General features: G+C 35.4%; 1 protein-coding gene across 4 annotated transcripts; it reads left to right on the forward strand.

Moving 5' to 3' along the window:
* The first annotated feature begins 3,930 nt into the window (after nt 1–3,930).
* LOC103930146 (protein indeterminate-domain 7) lies at nt 3,931–7,038 on the forward strand. 4 transcript variants are annotated; one of them, XM_009339444.3, is made up of 4 exons: nt 3,931–4,068; nt 4,544–4,854; nt 4,964–5,360; nt 5,885–7,038. In XM_009339444.3, the coding sequence occupies exons 2-4, from the start codon at nt 4,653–4,655 to the stop codon at nt 6,852–6,854; spliced, it is 1,569 nt and encodes a 522-aa protein (XP_009337719.2). In that variant the 5' UTR covers nt 3,931–4,068; nt 4,544–4,652; the 3' UTR covers nt 6,855–7,038. The 4 variants fall into 4 exon arrangements, with proteins under 4 accessions (XP_009337719.2, XP_018498739.2, XP_048432812.1 ...); XM_018643223.2 differs by having other exon boundaries at nt 4,572–4,854; XM_048576855.1 differs by lacking the exon at nt 3,931–4,068 and adding an exon at nt 4,124–4,351.
* Nucleotides 7,039–16,656: the final 9,618 nt, after the last annotated feature.

The raw sequence follows: 16,656 nt of genomic DNA on the forward strand, positions 1-16,656 counted from the left end.
ATTGGATGAGGAAAAATCATGAAACAAAATAAAAACACCCAGGTAATGGGATATTGTGATGCTGATTGGGTAGGAAATGCAATTGATTGCAAGTCCACTACTGGGTATTGTAATTTCGTTGGAGAAAATATGGTCACATGGAAGACTAAAAAATAAAGTGTCGTTGCCAGGTCCAGTGTTGACACCGAGTATCGTGCCATGGCATCAATTGCATGTGAACTAATATGGCTTAAAGGACTCTTGGGTGACTTAGGGTTCCATACACACCAACCCATGTCCCTATTCTGTGACAAACAAGCGGCAATGCACATTGAATCAAACCCAGTGTTCCACGAGAGGACTAAACACATTAAGGTAGACTACGACTATGTTCATGCTCAAGTTCAAACTCAAGTGATCCAAACTCATTACACAGGAAGTAGTGATCAATTGGCAGATATTCTAACCAAACCCTCACCCACAAATTAGTTACAATGCCTTCCCTCCAAGCTTAGTTCCATCAATCTTCTGAACCCAACTTGAGGGGGAGGATTGGAAGTATTCAAAGTCCTCTAGGTAATTAGGGTCACTGGGTAACTAGAGTTCTATCAACTACAAGCTGTTTTACTCCTGGGTATTGCATTGGGTCTCTAGGTGGTTAATAGCTTGTTGTACTTTTCTTGTAATTAGGAATTCATGTATAGTGGTTTACATAAGTCAACTCCTTGTTTTAAGGAGCTGCTTATAGTTATGTTCCCTAAGCAGATGTTAAGGTCTCAATCAAGGAGGTGATCAGTGTGTTGATCACGACTCCTCTTATATATGTTGTATCTCTAAGATAGTTATCTCCATGAATGAAATACAAACTCAAAATTAGAAAGGCATTAGTATTAAAGTAGATTAACCCACGTATCACAATTGTCTATGTACTCTCATGTGACCCAATATATATATATATATATGTGTGTGTGTGTGTGTGTGTGTATGTTGTCACATGTTAGACTAAACATCATATGTTAAGATGGCGTGTTAAGGGTATGGCATATGGTTTAAAATTATTTTACTTGACACTACACACTTATTTCGTATTCAAATAATTGTAATTAGTTTCTTGTGTATTTTTCTAGCATTACTCGTGCAGAAGCAGTATTAGAAACACCAAATCAGTATTCCTAAATTTTGTTTCCGATTCAAGTGGCTGTGTTTTATCTAGGCCAGCTTCCTTTGTGCATGTATTTTGACAATACATATTGTATATCATCGTCATCATCATCATTATAATACGTTTGCATCATACATCAAGGCAGATGGTTCCAAATGTTTGTGTACATGTAAACTTTTCTCGCACTTGTCCTGGTGTTCATCATTTTAAAATTTCATTCTTTTATTATAAGCATGCATTTGGGTTATTATAATCACACAGATGAGGTGGGAGAGCATATTGAGACTTTGGTCGAGCCGCATCGATCCCATTTCAAAAACTAAATCATTGAGGAATAAAACAAGAAAATGACAAAAATTATAATATTTCTCTCTTTTATTTCTAGCTAGTACTTTTTTAAACCTCTTATTTTACACAAAGCTTATCGAAAAACATGAACTAAAACAATGAGATGATCGATGTCGCTTCATATGTATCTGCATTTTTATATTCTGCACAGACGCGTAGCTTGACAAACATGAACATAGACGAGTATATTTACAAAGTATTATTATATATGCAACTATTTGTATCGAGTTGCAAAGTATCTTTTTATGGTAGTCGTTTGAATTTGGTTACAATTTTTCTTTCATTCCTTTTGAATTTAGGGTTTTCTTTATGAAAAATTCTGTTGTGTTGAACTGGTCAACCCTTGACTGGTGTCCTTTCACCATCTAAGCCTCATAACAATCCGGACAAAGATATATGTAATTAATTGAAGATATTCTTTTTTTCCATAACTGAACAAATTCCAATGGGGATAATGGTTGGTGTCATTGGCACGATATATATCAAGTGTTTAGGTCTGTCCTTTTTCTTTGGACTATTGAATCTCTTAAATAATTGACTTAGCACTATTGAGAATTTTAGTAAGATATTCAAAATGGTGGCTAGGGGAGACTAATAATGTCTCTATGAGTCTTTTCGACCGCGGAAGGAGACTGTTAGGACGAAACTACCAACTGGTCCTTTTTTAAAAAACAATCATTTTACAATGATTACGTACAATTAATACTTAAGCTATACAATATGATAAATTAAGCAGAGAACAAGGCGACATTTCATTCTACTTGCAAGAGACCTCAATGTGAATAGCAATGATTGTGAGAATCGGTAAATATTTCTAGCCACGAATACAAATTTGACTGAATAACAGCATAAAGCGGAAGATTCATACTAAAAACCTCATAGAGAGAGAGAGACTACAAAACATACATCGAACTCAACCTAAATTTCTGCAAATTAATACTGAAAAAACGGGCTAAACACTAAAGAGCTCTTCAAAATCACAACGCTACATATTAGCATGGATATCAATCTCATTCATCTTCCTGCCCAAAACGCTATATCTTGTCAGCGGCCCAAAGTGAGAAAAACGTTGATCCTAACATGATGGTTGGGGTTTAATACAATTAATAAGGAAATAAAAGGAGGAGGCAATGTGAAGAGTAACATAATGTAACCAAACAGTGTGACCATAACATGTAGTTTATTGATGTTTTAGCATTACTATCCAGTGTTATATCCTCTCATAATTATTTTCTTCAGTGTTAGATAATTTTCTCTTTTTACTAAACTTATAGGAAAGGTGTTATGTCACTACTCACTACTAGAAGATATTATTTTGCCCACAGATTCTAAACCGACGAAGCAAAATTTTATCAGTGAGTTGATCCTAACCTGATGATTTGGGATACTTTGGAAAATCAATAATTCCCATTTACATAAGAAGAAGAAGAAGAAGAAGATTGGGATACTTTGGAAAATCAATAATTCCCATTTACATAAGAAGCCTGATGATTTGGGATACTTTGGAAAATCAATAATTGCCATTTACATAAGAAGAAGAAGAAGAAGAAGAAGAAGAAGATTGGGATACTTTGGAAAATCAATAATTCCCATTTACATAAGAAGAAGAAGAAGAAGAAGAAAATAATCCATTTCCACCCTTTGTTTTAAGTCAACATAAACACTATCTTTGCACAAGATTGAAGTCAAATTAGTATGATTAATTCCGTTATAGGGTCACGCACATTCTTGTTCTCTAGCTCCTTGCTTGAATTAGTCCAATTAGTTTTTAACCTTTTCTCCTCTGGAGAATTAATTAATGATAATATTGTAGCTTAGCAGCCTAACCATTGTTTTACGGCTCTTGCGAGAATATGCATGACCGATGCATCTTACGATAAAGCAAAAGAGGCGGCAAGCAGCAGTGGTGTAATAGCTTTATCTTGGAGATTCATAATCTGATCAAATCTGCATCTTATACATATTTTTATTCTTCGAACCATGCAAAAATGTCAGACATATATATATTCAACCATCTTTTATCTTGGTAAGTAATATTCAGCTTTTAAAGCTTTTAAGCCATGCCCTCATACAAATTAATCAATGTTCAATCATACCACTGCAATTATAGAAAGTTTGGGATAAAAAGGGTCTACTGCCCATGACGTAAAACATACATCTCTCTCTCTCTCTCTCTCACATATGTATATATAAATAGATATACAAATATACAAATGATAGTCCTTTTTACAAGGCTACTTTTTAAGCTTTCTTTTTTTTTTCCTGCTTACTTTTTTAGAGATAGAAGGGAAAGGTTGGAGAGCACAGTAGTTGATTAGTTTAAAGGGTTTTTAGCATTCAGAACAAAAAATATAAACTTTATCTGAAAAGCTTTTGTTGCGCGTACAAATAATAAAGAAGTGAGTGAGTTGAGAGAGAAAGGAAATATTTTTATTTTCTTTCTGGGGTTTGTGTGAAAGAGAACAGAGGAAAAGACAGAAAGTGCAGACGTCAGAGGTTTGGCCGTAGGGTTGCCTTCCCCTTCGGTTGTGGTTTTCGTGATTTTTTTGTTTTTGGACTGGGGATTCAGGATTACAGAGGTATCTCTCTTATCATCCACATCTATCTCTCTCTCTCTCTCTCTCTCTCTCTCTCTCTCTCTCTCTTATCTCTCTAAGCTTTTATCTTTTGTGTTCATATATATTTGTGTGGCTATACTTTGGATCTTCTTGGTGTTTCCAAGCATATGGCTACTGAACCATATTGGAGGAGAAAAGTAGCTACCTACCTATACATACAGGATCTCTCTCTAAAATCCTTCAGAAAAAACAAAAATTGTCTCTAGGGTTGGAGCCAAACAAATTTATGTAAGAAACAATCAAGGTGTAAATGTGTCCATAGTGGGTGTTATTTGGTTGAAAGACTTCGACTAAATTATCTCCATTTTTGCATCTTACTTTGGTTTCCCTCCCTCTCCCTGTCTCTCTCTCTCTCTCCCCCCTCTCTCTCTCTCTCTCCCCCCTCTCTCTCTCTCTCTCTAGTTTTCTGGTTTGATTTGTTTTGTCTTTTAATCAGATCCTGAACACTTCTCACCCTCAATCAGAAAAATCAAGAGCCTTATATACGGGGGACCTAAAGATGCAAGCTTCCTAATAATCCAAAAGTTTTGGTACCCAACAAAAAGATGATGCTCTTCCATCAACAACAATCACAGCAGCTGGTCGATGAGAACATTTCTAATCTTACTTCAGCATCAGGTGAAGCTGCTAGTGTCTTATCTGGCAACAGAAATGAAATTGGTACCAGATTTTCCCAACAGTTTTTTACCACACCACCACAAGCTCAACCAACTCTCAAAAAGAAGAGAAATTTACCAGGCAATCCAGGTAAAATTAATTAATTATTCACAAATTACAATCAAAACCCAAAATAATTCACCTTTAATCTCTATCCTTTTATTAATTTCTGGATGTTTTGATTGATTTTTTGGGTCAGACCCAGATGCAGAAGTGATAGCCTTGTCCCCCAAGACACTAATGGCAACAAACAGGTTTATCTGTGAGATCTGCAACAAGGGGTTTCAGAGAGACCAGAATCTACAGCTTCACAGAAGAGGGCACAATTTGCCATGGAAGCTCAAGCAAAGAACAAGCAAGGAGGTGAGGAAGAAGGTATATGTGTGCCCAGAAGCCAGCTGCGTCCACCATGACCCTTCAAGGGCTCTTGGGGATTTAACTGGGATCAAGAAGCACTTTTGCAGAAAGCACGGTGAGAAGAAGTGGAAATGTGACAAGTGCTCAAAGCGGTATGCGGTTCAATCGGACTGGAAAGCTCATTCCAAAACCTGTGGTACTAGGGAGTATAGATGTGACTGTGGAACCCTTTTCTCGAGGTAAACCAATTAAGTACCCTCAAATTCGTCATCTTTTCTAAGCATTTACATTCATGAAATTGCGAGGACACTCTCTTAATTAGTGATTAATCCAAATACTAATTAATCAGGCATATATCTTCATCTATGAAATAATTAAGGACTTGGGTCATTAGAAAAAGATGATTTCTCAATTACCCAGATTTCAAAATTGTAAATTTAATTCAAATAAGTTACTTGTTTTGGACTTGGGTAATAATCAAGTTACATATTCTTTATTTGGTTCGTTGAGTGAACCAAGATGAAACATTTTAATGCACACGGCCTAATCTGGACTGCCTTTGTCCTTTGTTTGGCTCTCTGAAATAGAAAAAAATTAATGAAAACAGAAAGAAATGAGAGCAAAAGGGAGTGTGTGTGGGAAGGAAGTCAATATATTTCTGTCTGCAAAAAATGTGTTTTTATGCAAAAGCACTTTTATGACATGGGTTTTTGCTTTTGTTTGCTTGTGGTTTGTCTGCTGTTGGGGATTTTCATCAAAACAGGAGGGATAGTTTCATCACTCACAGAGCCTTCTGTGATGCTTTAGCAGAAGAGAGTGCAAGAGCCATCACCTCAGCAAACCACCCTCATCATCTTCTCATCTCTCAGCAGCAACCACAGATGAATCTTAATCAAGTGCAATTAGGGCACCAATTCAATCAAGACATCCATGGCTTTTCACTGAAAAAAGAGCAGCAGAGTTTTACAACCCTACGGCCAGATTTACCACCTTGGCTGGGCCCACCAAACTGTACCATTGACCTCTCCTCATCCTCCTCACTCTTCTCCCCAACCCACCACCAAGATTTATCCCTCCATGATTCCCACAATGACACATCCCAAAACCCTAACCCCAGCTCACTCCCACCCTTCCAGCCTGCGCCTTCCCCACACATATCAGCCACTGCATTGCTACAGAAGGCAGCTCAGATGGGTGCAACCATGAGCAGCAAGAACAGTACTACTGCTGCTACTACTTCAGAAGCAGCTGCAACCTCTGCATCTCCACAACCCATGGTGAGGGCCCACCAGCACAACCCGGGTCACGTGTCTGATTTTGCTGCAGCAGGGGCCAATGCTATTCCTGGCACAACTGGTCCTGCTGTCTCAAGTGTTCATCATCACCATCAAAATCAACATCAACAAGCTTCTCTGCTCCATGATATGATGAACTCCTTGTCATCCGGAACTGGGTTCGAAGGGGCTGCTTTTGAGCTGGAGCCTTTCGGGTCCATCCCCAACATGTTGAACAACAATGCGAAAAAAGACTCGAACAATTTGACCCATTTCAACGTTAGCGGCAGTGACGAAGGCGGTGGAAACGGTGAAGGTTTGACCCGAGATTTCTTGGGACTGAGATCACTGTCTCACAGTGACATTCTGAATATTGCTGGTCTTGGAAACTGCGTCAATACTGCTAATGCTCCTGCTACTACTGCTTCCCGTGACTACCAAAAACCTTGGCAAGGTTAAGCTAGCTCTTATATACGGATCATGACTAAACATTTATTTTCGTTTTTCACTTGAATATAATTTTGAGTTGTTAATTATATAGTTCGTTTCTCTTTTGTTAATTACTCTCTTAAGACTCGATCTTCTTCCCGAAGGGAAATTAAGGGCCTCGTAAACTTGATGAAATGCCAACATTTTGATGGCTTATGTGACTCTTTTTTAAAAATTACTTCTTGCCTTTGTTTCAGTTGTTTGAAATTGCAATTCATCATATTATGTGCTTCTATATATGTATTTAGAGTAAACATGATAGGGTTTAGGTTTAATAAAAAATTAATATATTTTTCCCATTAGGCTAGTTCTTATTTTATAATCGATAAGTACATCAAATTAAACTAAACTATGAGAATGAGAATTTGATTTGGGGGCACTAATATACTTGCCTACTGCAGCCAAATTAATATTAGACTCTTTACTAAGTACAATATAGATATATATATATATATATATATATATATATATATATATAGTAAGTTTACTTTCCCATCGATATAAAAGAGGGGATAATGATATATCCAAATCTCCGGCCTCGCTTTTCTAAGTCTATAATTTCTTAGGTTTCTACCCAACAAAAATTTATGGATATATTGATGCTCTAATAGTCAATGCATTATTGTATTGTAGAATTTTCCTCTTTCCTAACCTTAGTTTTATTGGCAATTTACTAATTCTGAGTAAACGTATACATATCTTTCAATGCGATAAGTGTTTTAGCCGTTGTATTTAATTTCCACAACTATTTAGATCTTCTATTTTTAATTTAAGCCATTCATTTCATTGTATCATTCAATGTTACGTATAGGCTTGGCAAACGGATCAAGTTTGCCGTGTTTCGTGTAACATATGTTATCTTAATGGGTCGTGTCGTGTTATATCCGTTACCGTTATCTTAACAGATCCTTAACAAGTCAAGTCACTTTACCCAACAGGTAAAATGACCTAACCTGTTAAGAAAAATATATATATTATTTTAATTTACACGTACTACGTTGCCACATAAATATTACTTCAAAACATAAAAACAAATTTGTCGTTAAGTACTACATCTACACTCCAAAATAATAGCCTAATAAAAAAGCACCAATAAAACTAATAGTATACTACAAAATATCAAATGTGCAAGGACATGCAAAATGAAGGCGTTTTTCTTTTTAAGGTTGTGAAGCCTTTCTTAGAAGTTAAAACTTTGCCAATGAAACTCAAAATTTGCACGTTATTCCTTTTACAAAATCGTTCAATTTTCATTGATTATCATGGGAAAATTTTATTTGAACTTTGGCTGATCTATTGCCTTCAAGAGTTTTGTTGATGATGTCTTCTGTAGGTTTTTCACATCAGAACTCTCTTCCGCATAAACTAAGTATAGAAAAACCAAACATTATAAACTATTCAAATTATGAAAAGAAATAAAACAGTAGTACTATACCATATAAAAATATATTACCTCCTTCTCCAAATTTTCTAAATTTAATATATATATATATATATAACTAATATATTTTTTAGGGGTATAATATTATGTATCAAGTTACCTACGTGTATACCCAGAGCAACCTATTGTCTTAACAGGTGCTTATTGGGTTACCCGATAACGATCCGATTCGTTATCGTGTAGACCCGATAACCTATTAATTTTGTGTCGAGTTAACGGATCGTGTCAGAAATTACCAAGCCTAGTTATGTAGTATTGAAAAAAAAAAATTCTAAAAAGTTGATGCCTAATATTTGATTGAATAAGAAACATCGGGCCTTCCATTCAATTCATGTTAGGCAAAATTATATAACGCCATTTGTCACCAGAGATGACTGGAGATCTGCTAGTTCCATCTCCAGCCATGTATGGCTAAATCTTTCCATCTTGACTTGAGATGCACATGTTGGTGTCCTGTTGAGGAGCTTGAGGGCTTGCTACATGTACCCAGCCCTTAGCTAAGTTTAGCCCAAATTCTTTTTAGGAGATTTATTTTGGTCCTTGGTCAGAGACGAGTTTTACTATGGTTAGTCTTTCTTGTCAAATTACGATTTTTAGTACATGTACGTACATAGTCTCATAGTATGAAATTTCAAAATTATGGATTTAGTTTATATATCAAGAATTCATGAAATGCAAATGTTTTGTTAGTACAGGAAAATGAATCCATGAAATGGAATGAAGCTAACTATTTTTCCTTACATTCTTAAATCCATCTTAATCTCAGATGGGTTCCACAATACTAAAACAAGATGTTGAATAAAAAGTTAGTTTGACTGCAAATTAGTGTCAGTTGGAATTGAAATTAGTGCAGGAGTTCACATTCTTGTTACCATACTAGCTATTTACTTTGCTAAACAACCATGCAGAGATCAATTTTTTCTATAATTTTCTTGTGTTTTTTTTTTTTTTTTTGTGTGTTAAACGATAGATTTGTTAGATTAAAGAGCCGACATGATTCGAACTCACACCGTGATGGAATGACAACACTCCTCTTCACCATTATAGTAGAGAGCTACTTGTGTTAAATTTCACTCTCCTATATATTTTGTTGGTACTCCCCTTTAAAGCCAAAAAATAAGCATGTTAGTCACTAACCCCAAAATCATGGTGGTCTAATTTGTGGGCCCATTTCAAAATTTGTAAAAAGTAGGAATAATGTGTCTAAATCATTGGCTAAAGCTTAAAGGTGTACAAATCATATGTTAATTAGCTCAATCCTTATTCTACGATGCATGTTAGCCCACAAGAGCACCCTCTCCCTATTGAGAGACTTGGGAAAGGGGAAAAAACTTGAGTAGGGCTACTTGAGGATTCAAGCTCTTACAATAAGATTAATGTAGTGTTAGATGAGATTAAATTACAAGAATCCTATATATCTTGTGAGATATACCTTACAAATGACATGATAGGCAACTCTTGTTTTAGTATACTTTACAGATGACATGATCTGCACCTCCCGTCTTTGTTTCTTTATCTAACTACGCATCTAATTATTTTAATCAAAGTAGTAAGCTTTGAATATGCCAATATATGCATGTTAGTGGGGGGAGAGGAGTGGGGGAGGGGGTATACGGATTATGGGTACAAAAAAGCATAAGATTCGTAAAATGTAACATGTAAAGCCTGAGCAACTTAGCTTTGTTTTGGTTTAGATATTGCTGGATTGGTGTGGGTGGGGGGTTGGGGGAGGGGGTATACGGATTATGGGTACAAAAAGGCATAAGATTCGTAAAATGTAACATGTAAAGCCTAAGCAACTTAGCTTTGGTTTGGTTTAGATATTGCTGGATTTGGATCCCATCTGGATCCAAATTGTGAGAATCTTAAAGATCTTTACATTCTAGTCGTTCATCGTAAATCATGCGGTCAGAAATTATTTTAAATTTTTTTATTAATAATATTTAATAAAAATTAACTGCACAATATACGATGAACGATTATAATATGAAAATTCCTAAAATCTTCACAAAATTCAAAAAGATCCTCGTCCGGTATTGCTGCAGCTGTTCTGCTCATATCAACACACAAAAGAGAGATGCTGTTTGACACCTGTTGTGGGTACAATGCAAGTGGGATTCAATCCCGAGGGAACATCACTCTTTTTCTAAATATACAGTTTTTTTCTTCTTTAATTATAGTTTATCTCCGTCAAATAGTAATTTTTACTTGCATCATATTTAAAATACCTATTCATTTTATATATATAATATACATATTTATACATGAGTTTACATCACAAATTATTTCTGAAATTAACTTATATCATCAAGATGATCATTAAAATTGAAAATCAATCAATGTAATTTCATAATAGATATCTCAAATCAATATAGTTATTCCATTGTAATTTTTTCAGAAAATTTGTTATGTGTTAATGTGGCACAATTGTTTTGTGCCACTATTTTTAGAGATTATATTGATCGATTTTTAATTTTAAAGACTTTTTTCAATAATGTGAGTTAATTTCAGTAACCATTTGTAATAAAAACACTTGGGATGATAACATATTCAAAGTACTATTCTCCTTTTTTGGTTTGTGGTATATTTATAAAGTGCATGATAAGTTAGTGCTTCTTTTAAGTGACTTGTAAACAAGCCAAACACGATTGATTGCCTAATGATACAACTTCCCTAGAGGCTCAAGGTTCATTCAGAAGAGAAATATGAATCTTAATGCTGCTTCCTTGTGTGTGTCCACATGCGACCCCGAGAGAGAGAGAGAGAGAGAGAGAGAGAGAGAGTTAATATTATATATGTTGTGTTGAGTAATCAGTTAAGATATGATTAGCCCATCATCAGATAAAGTAGATTTATATAGAATCAAAAGGTGTAAAAGAGATTCTCATCCTGAAAGAGTAAAGATCATTGCAAATTGTTTAGGTCAATGTTGCAGGTAGTGTATTGCATGTATAGATGTGTCTGAGCTACTTTGACAGTGGTCTAATTTGCACTTGTTCTTTCATTGGTTTTCAAAAAGTAAACAAATTTAGATTACCAAAAGAATATTCCTCTCAATTCCCACTTATCTAGGCATGGGTCGCGTGCAACCACGTGGAACCAAATAAGTTTTTTAATGTGATTGTCATATATTTACGCAAGATTATCAATTCATTTGTACAATAGTAGTGCATCTGTTCATTGGTATTACACTTTAAGTTCATAAACCATAAACTCTAAACCCTTCCCCTCGAACCCTAGCTTCGAAATATTATGGGAAAGACAAATTTTGAAGTGAATAGTGTTTCTACGATGAATTGATGAATTTTTTTATAAAGTTTTTGGTGTCTATTTCAGTCCAAGATATTTTTCTAAAAAAAGAATGATGAGACGAGCCCAACACACAACTATCTTGCTATATAAGATGGATTTTGTGGTTTTAATCACTTTTAGTAGGTCAAGAATCGCTTTTAAGTTATTTTTGAAATTTCATTATTTCTCTTTTTGTTTTATTTTCACAACTATGATTTTCTAGAATTATTTAAACAACTTTTAGAATTGTAATTTATTTATGTTATTCATCCTATTCATGAAAAAAAGTTTCTATCAAACTTAGGTTGAAAATTTTTCCCGAAAATTACAAATCAAACCATAAAAACCCCGATCCTATATCGAAAAATTTCCAAACCGATAATACCAAAATTTTTGGGTTCCATACCGAACTTTTTGGTATGGGAGATTACATATTCAATGGTTTGGGAATCCCAAACTGAATCGAAAATATATATACATATTGTATGTCACATCCCAGTCTTGACTTCGCCGTAACACGATATTGTCTGCTTTAGGCTTACCATTCCCTCATGGTTTTGTTTCTGGGAACTCACGAGCAACTTCCCAGTGGGTCATTCATTCTGGGATTGCTCTCGCCCAATCTCGCTTAACTTCGGAGTTCCGATGGAATTCGAAGTCAGTGAGTTCTCAAAAGGCCTCGTGCTATATAGAGGTGGGCATGTACATATACGGCACATCAACCCCTCTCCATTGATCGATGTGGGATGTTACATTGTAGTTGCATGCATGTTGAATGTTGAGTTCAAGTAGTTTGATGGTAGACTATATTAGAAATAGAAGTACAAAATTAAGTAGTTTGGAACTTTGGAATGTCAATTTGACTTGGTATGAATGAAATGGTATTTCAATTGGTATGAAATTTCAAATTTGTAAGAGGTAAAAAGCCTAAATTTCAATTGATATGAAATTTGGCAACAAAATTTCAGGCCAAAAGCCTAAATTTTAGCCCACTATCCAAAAATCTCAAATTTCAACCCAAAAACCCAAAAGCCCAAAACTCAAATTCCAGTCCCAATCCATCTCGAAATACCGAAAACATTTCGGGAATCTCGAAAATTAGGAATACCGAAATTTCAGTTCGGAATTAGTCTTCAAATTCTCATCCTAAAAGTTTTCGGTTTGGGATCCTATACTGAACCACCCCTAGTCAAACTTCTAGTATGTCAAAAACTTATCAAAGATTTGTTTGTGATCCATTTATGCTATAACTTCCCCTTTTCCATTTTGGCACTTCTATTGCAATATGCAGCACTTCAAAATGAATTATTTTATGAGTTTTTATGTATCCAAGTTGATAGAGAGAATTGAACAAAAAAAGAGTTAAGAGACACTACCAGAAATACTATTTGCCCTATGAAATTTGGCCCGACAAACCATATATTCGTTGGGTGAAGTTATTTTACTCGACAAAATTTCCAGTTTGTGAGGCAAAACTGGTCAACGCTTATGGTTTTGCTTGCATGATGAAATAATTTTGGAGGGCAAGAGTATATTCGTTGGGCAAACATTTGGCGCCAAGGGAAAAATGAGGTGCATTACATCAAATCTTGCTTGACGAACCACAAACATTTCGTCACGCAAGGGCTAAATTAAGTTTCAAGTTTTAGGCTTTAGAGTTTAGGATTTAGTGTTTTATTTCATTGGGCCAAATGGATATATTCGTTAGGCAAAGTCAGAGACATGGTTAGCATATATAATTCTTTCAATGATTTTTGCAAACTACGAAACTAATTTCCACAATCCAACTGTCAAACTTGTTTGTACGTATATACTCCAAGATCTCATATGCCAAAAATCACCAAAAACAAATGTTCACAGACCAACTAACGGGACGAAATCCTTTGATGGTTACTAACGAGAAATCACGATTTAACGGCCACTTTAAATTCGATTATGATGATTTTTTATAGCTACACTCCTTGACCCTATAAAAATAAAATGAATGAACACGATTATTAATATAAAATATTTAGACTAGTGGATGTTGGATTTCTAGGCATATTATTAGGATAAATTTAATTCGAATAATTAAATACATAGCGAAAAATAATAAATAACATACCATATGTTATCCCAATTATATATTTGGTTGGCTGTAATTTATATAGCAACAAATTAAGAAGTTGTAGAGATTAAATTACTTGAATCTTTAATTAGCCACGTGCTAATAGGAGCATATTTATGGGTCTTTTTTAGATTGTTTCTTTGCATTTAGTGAGTTAGTTTTGTTATAAATAGGCAAAAGTTAGAGAAATAACCTTTCCTAAGAGCGAAGACGAAGCGGGTGCAAATAGTACACTGTTTAGTTTTTTAATACTACCATAAAATTATTGCAAGTGTGAAAATAAAAGATACTGAAAGTGGTATATTTCTTTCCTTTCTCTTTTTGGGTGTTCGCCCACTTTGAACAATCAAAGTGCTCTATTTATAGAGTCACTTCAAAGGAAACTTACAAATGGGTTACTATTTAGCATATGAGTCTTTACTATACACATGTGGGCAAACATACCCACTATTTACAACACTCCCCCTTGGATGCCCACATATCAACATCAGTTGTCTCGTTAAAACCTTGCTTGGAAAACCCAGTGGGAAAAAAACCACAGCGAAGGAAAAAGAGTACAACTTTAGTCAGATTGTTGATATGGTGTTAAGCATGCTTACGTTGCCTCGTTAAAACCTTGATAGGAAAAAAACCAATGGGAAAAAATCCTAATCGAAGGAAAAAGAGTACAACATGCATGTGTCATGGATGCTCCCCCTGAATTGTATCTCCCCCTGATTCCGCATTCTTCAAATTGGTAAGCCAACGTAATCCAATTCCCTGCACTAACTTCTGAAATGTGCACTTTGGTAGAGACTTGGGTGAATAAGTCTACCAAATTTTCATTGGAACAGATTTGTCTGACTTTAATAACTTAGGCCTTCTGAAGCTCATGTGTACTGAAAAATCTTGGAGATATGTGTTTAGTCTTATCGCCCATGATGAATCATTCTTTCGTTTGGGCAACACATGCTGCATTATCTTCATGAATGATAGTTGGAGTGTCTGTCTTTGAAGGTAGACCACATGAATTCCGAATGTGATGGATCATTGATCTTAACCAAGAGCATTCACGACTTGCTTTATGCAAAGCAATTATTTCCGAGTGACTGGAAGATGTAGCAACTAATGTTTGCTTTGTTGAGCGCCATGAAATTGCAGTCTCTCCATTATTGAACACATATCCAGTTTGTGAGCGGGTTTTGTGTGGATCAAAGAGGAAACCATTATCTGCATATCCAACAAGGGTCTGGTCATTTGTGGACTTGTCTGAGTAGAAGAAACCCATGTTTATTGTCCCATGAAGGTATCATAGAACATCTTTGACTCCCTTCCAATGATGAATTGTTGGAGCAGAGCTATATCTTGCTAACAAGTTAACTGAAAAAGCTATATCTGATCTAGTACATTGTGCTAAATACAATAAAGCACCTATTGCACTCAAATATGGTACTTCTGGACCAAGGACCAGTTCATCATCTTCTTTTGGACGGAATGAATCTTTCTTAATGTCCAAAGAACGAACGACTATTGGGGTGTTAAGTGGATAAGCCTTGTCTATGCCAAATCACTTCAGTATTTTTTCAATGTAAGCTGATTGAAAGACCAAAATTCCATTAACACAATGCTTGATCTGCAGGTCGAGATAATATTTTGTTTTCCCAAGGTCTTTCATTTCAAATTCACTTTTCAGATATTTAGCAGTTTTATTGAGCTCTTCAGGGGTTCCAACTAGGTTCATATCATTGACATATACTGCCACTATAGCAAATCCAGTATTTGATTTCTTAATGAATACACAAGGGTAGATGACATTGTTGGCATATCCTTCTTTAATCAAATACTCACTCAGACGATTGTACCACATTCGTCCAGATTGTTTCAGCCCATATAATGATCACCTTAATTTAATTGAGAACATACCTCGTGGTTTGTTAGTTGCTTCAAGCAACTGAAGTCCTTCTGGGACTTTCATATATATATATATATATATATATATATGTTAGTATCTAATTCTCCATATAAATACGCGGTGATGACATCCATAAGTCGCATGTCAAGTTTTTTTGAAACCACCAAACTTATTAAGTAACGGAACATAATTGCGTCCATTACAGGAGAGTATGTATCTTCATAATCAATTCCAGGTCTTTGTGAAAAACCTTGTGCAACGAGTCTTACTTTGTATCTTACAATCTCATTTTTCTCGTTGCGTTTCCTTGTGAATACCCATTTGTAACCCACGGGGTTTACACCAGGCGGGGTTTGGACTACTGGTCCAAAAACACTTCGCCTTTCCAAGGAATTTAATTCTGTCTAGATTGCATCTTTCCACGTAGGCCAATCTTGTCTCTGTTTGCATTCTTCAACAGAGCGGGGCTCAATGTCATCGCTTAATATAATTTCAGTGGCTATTGCAAATGCAAACATATCATCGATGATTATTTCATTTCGATCCCACAATTCATTAGTGCATGCATAATTTATGGATATTTCTTTGTTTTCATATACTTCTATCTCTTCAGGGACAAATGTCTCATCAAGGACATTTTTCTTTTTCTGGAAGTACAGAATTATGAATTGTGAATTTATCATTCATTTTCTTTTCCTGAATGATTTCATTTGGGTTCAATTGTGCCCTCATCTTTCTCTTTCGAAGGGCTGAATCTTTTGAACCTAGGGGTCTACCACGCTTCAGGCGTGCACTAGATGAATCATTCGCTGCCACTTTATTTTGTCCAACAGGGACATCAATTTTTGCAGGTGCATTTGCAGCTGGTATATGTGACTTTGTCACTTTCGAAGCATTATTAAATGCATCTGGCATTTTGTTAGCAATACTTTGAAGGTGAATGATCCTTTTCACTTCATTTTCACATTGCATGCTTTGAGGATCAAAATGAGACAAGGTGGGAAGAACCCATGTCAGCTGTTGTCGTTCTTATGGAACGGTC

Source organism: the organism of the source record quoted next, unplaced genomic scaffold (genome assembly GCF_019419815.1).
Source record: "Pyrus x bretschneideri cultivar Hongxiangsu unplaced genomic scaffold, Pyrus_bretschneideri_v1 Contig92, whole genome shotgun sequence".
In the NCBI taxonomy this organism is placed as follows: domain Eukaryota; kingdom Viridiplantae; phylum Streptophyta; class Magnoliopsida; order Rosales; family Rosaceae; genus Pyrus; species Pyrus x bretschneideri.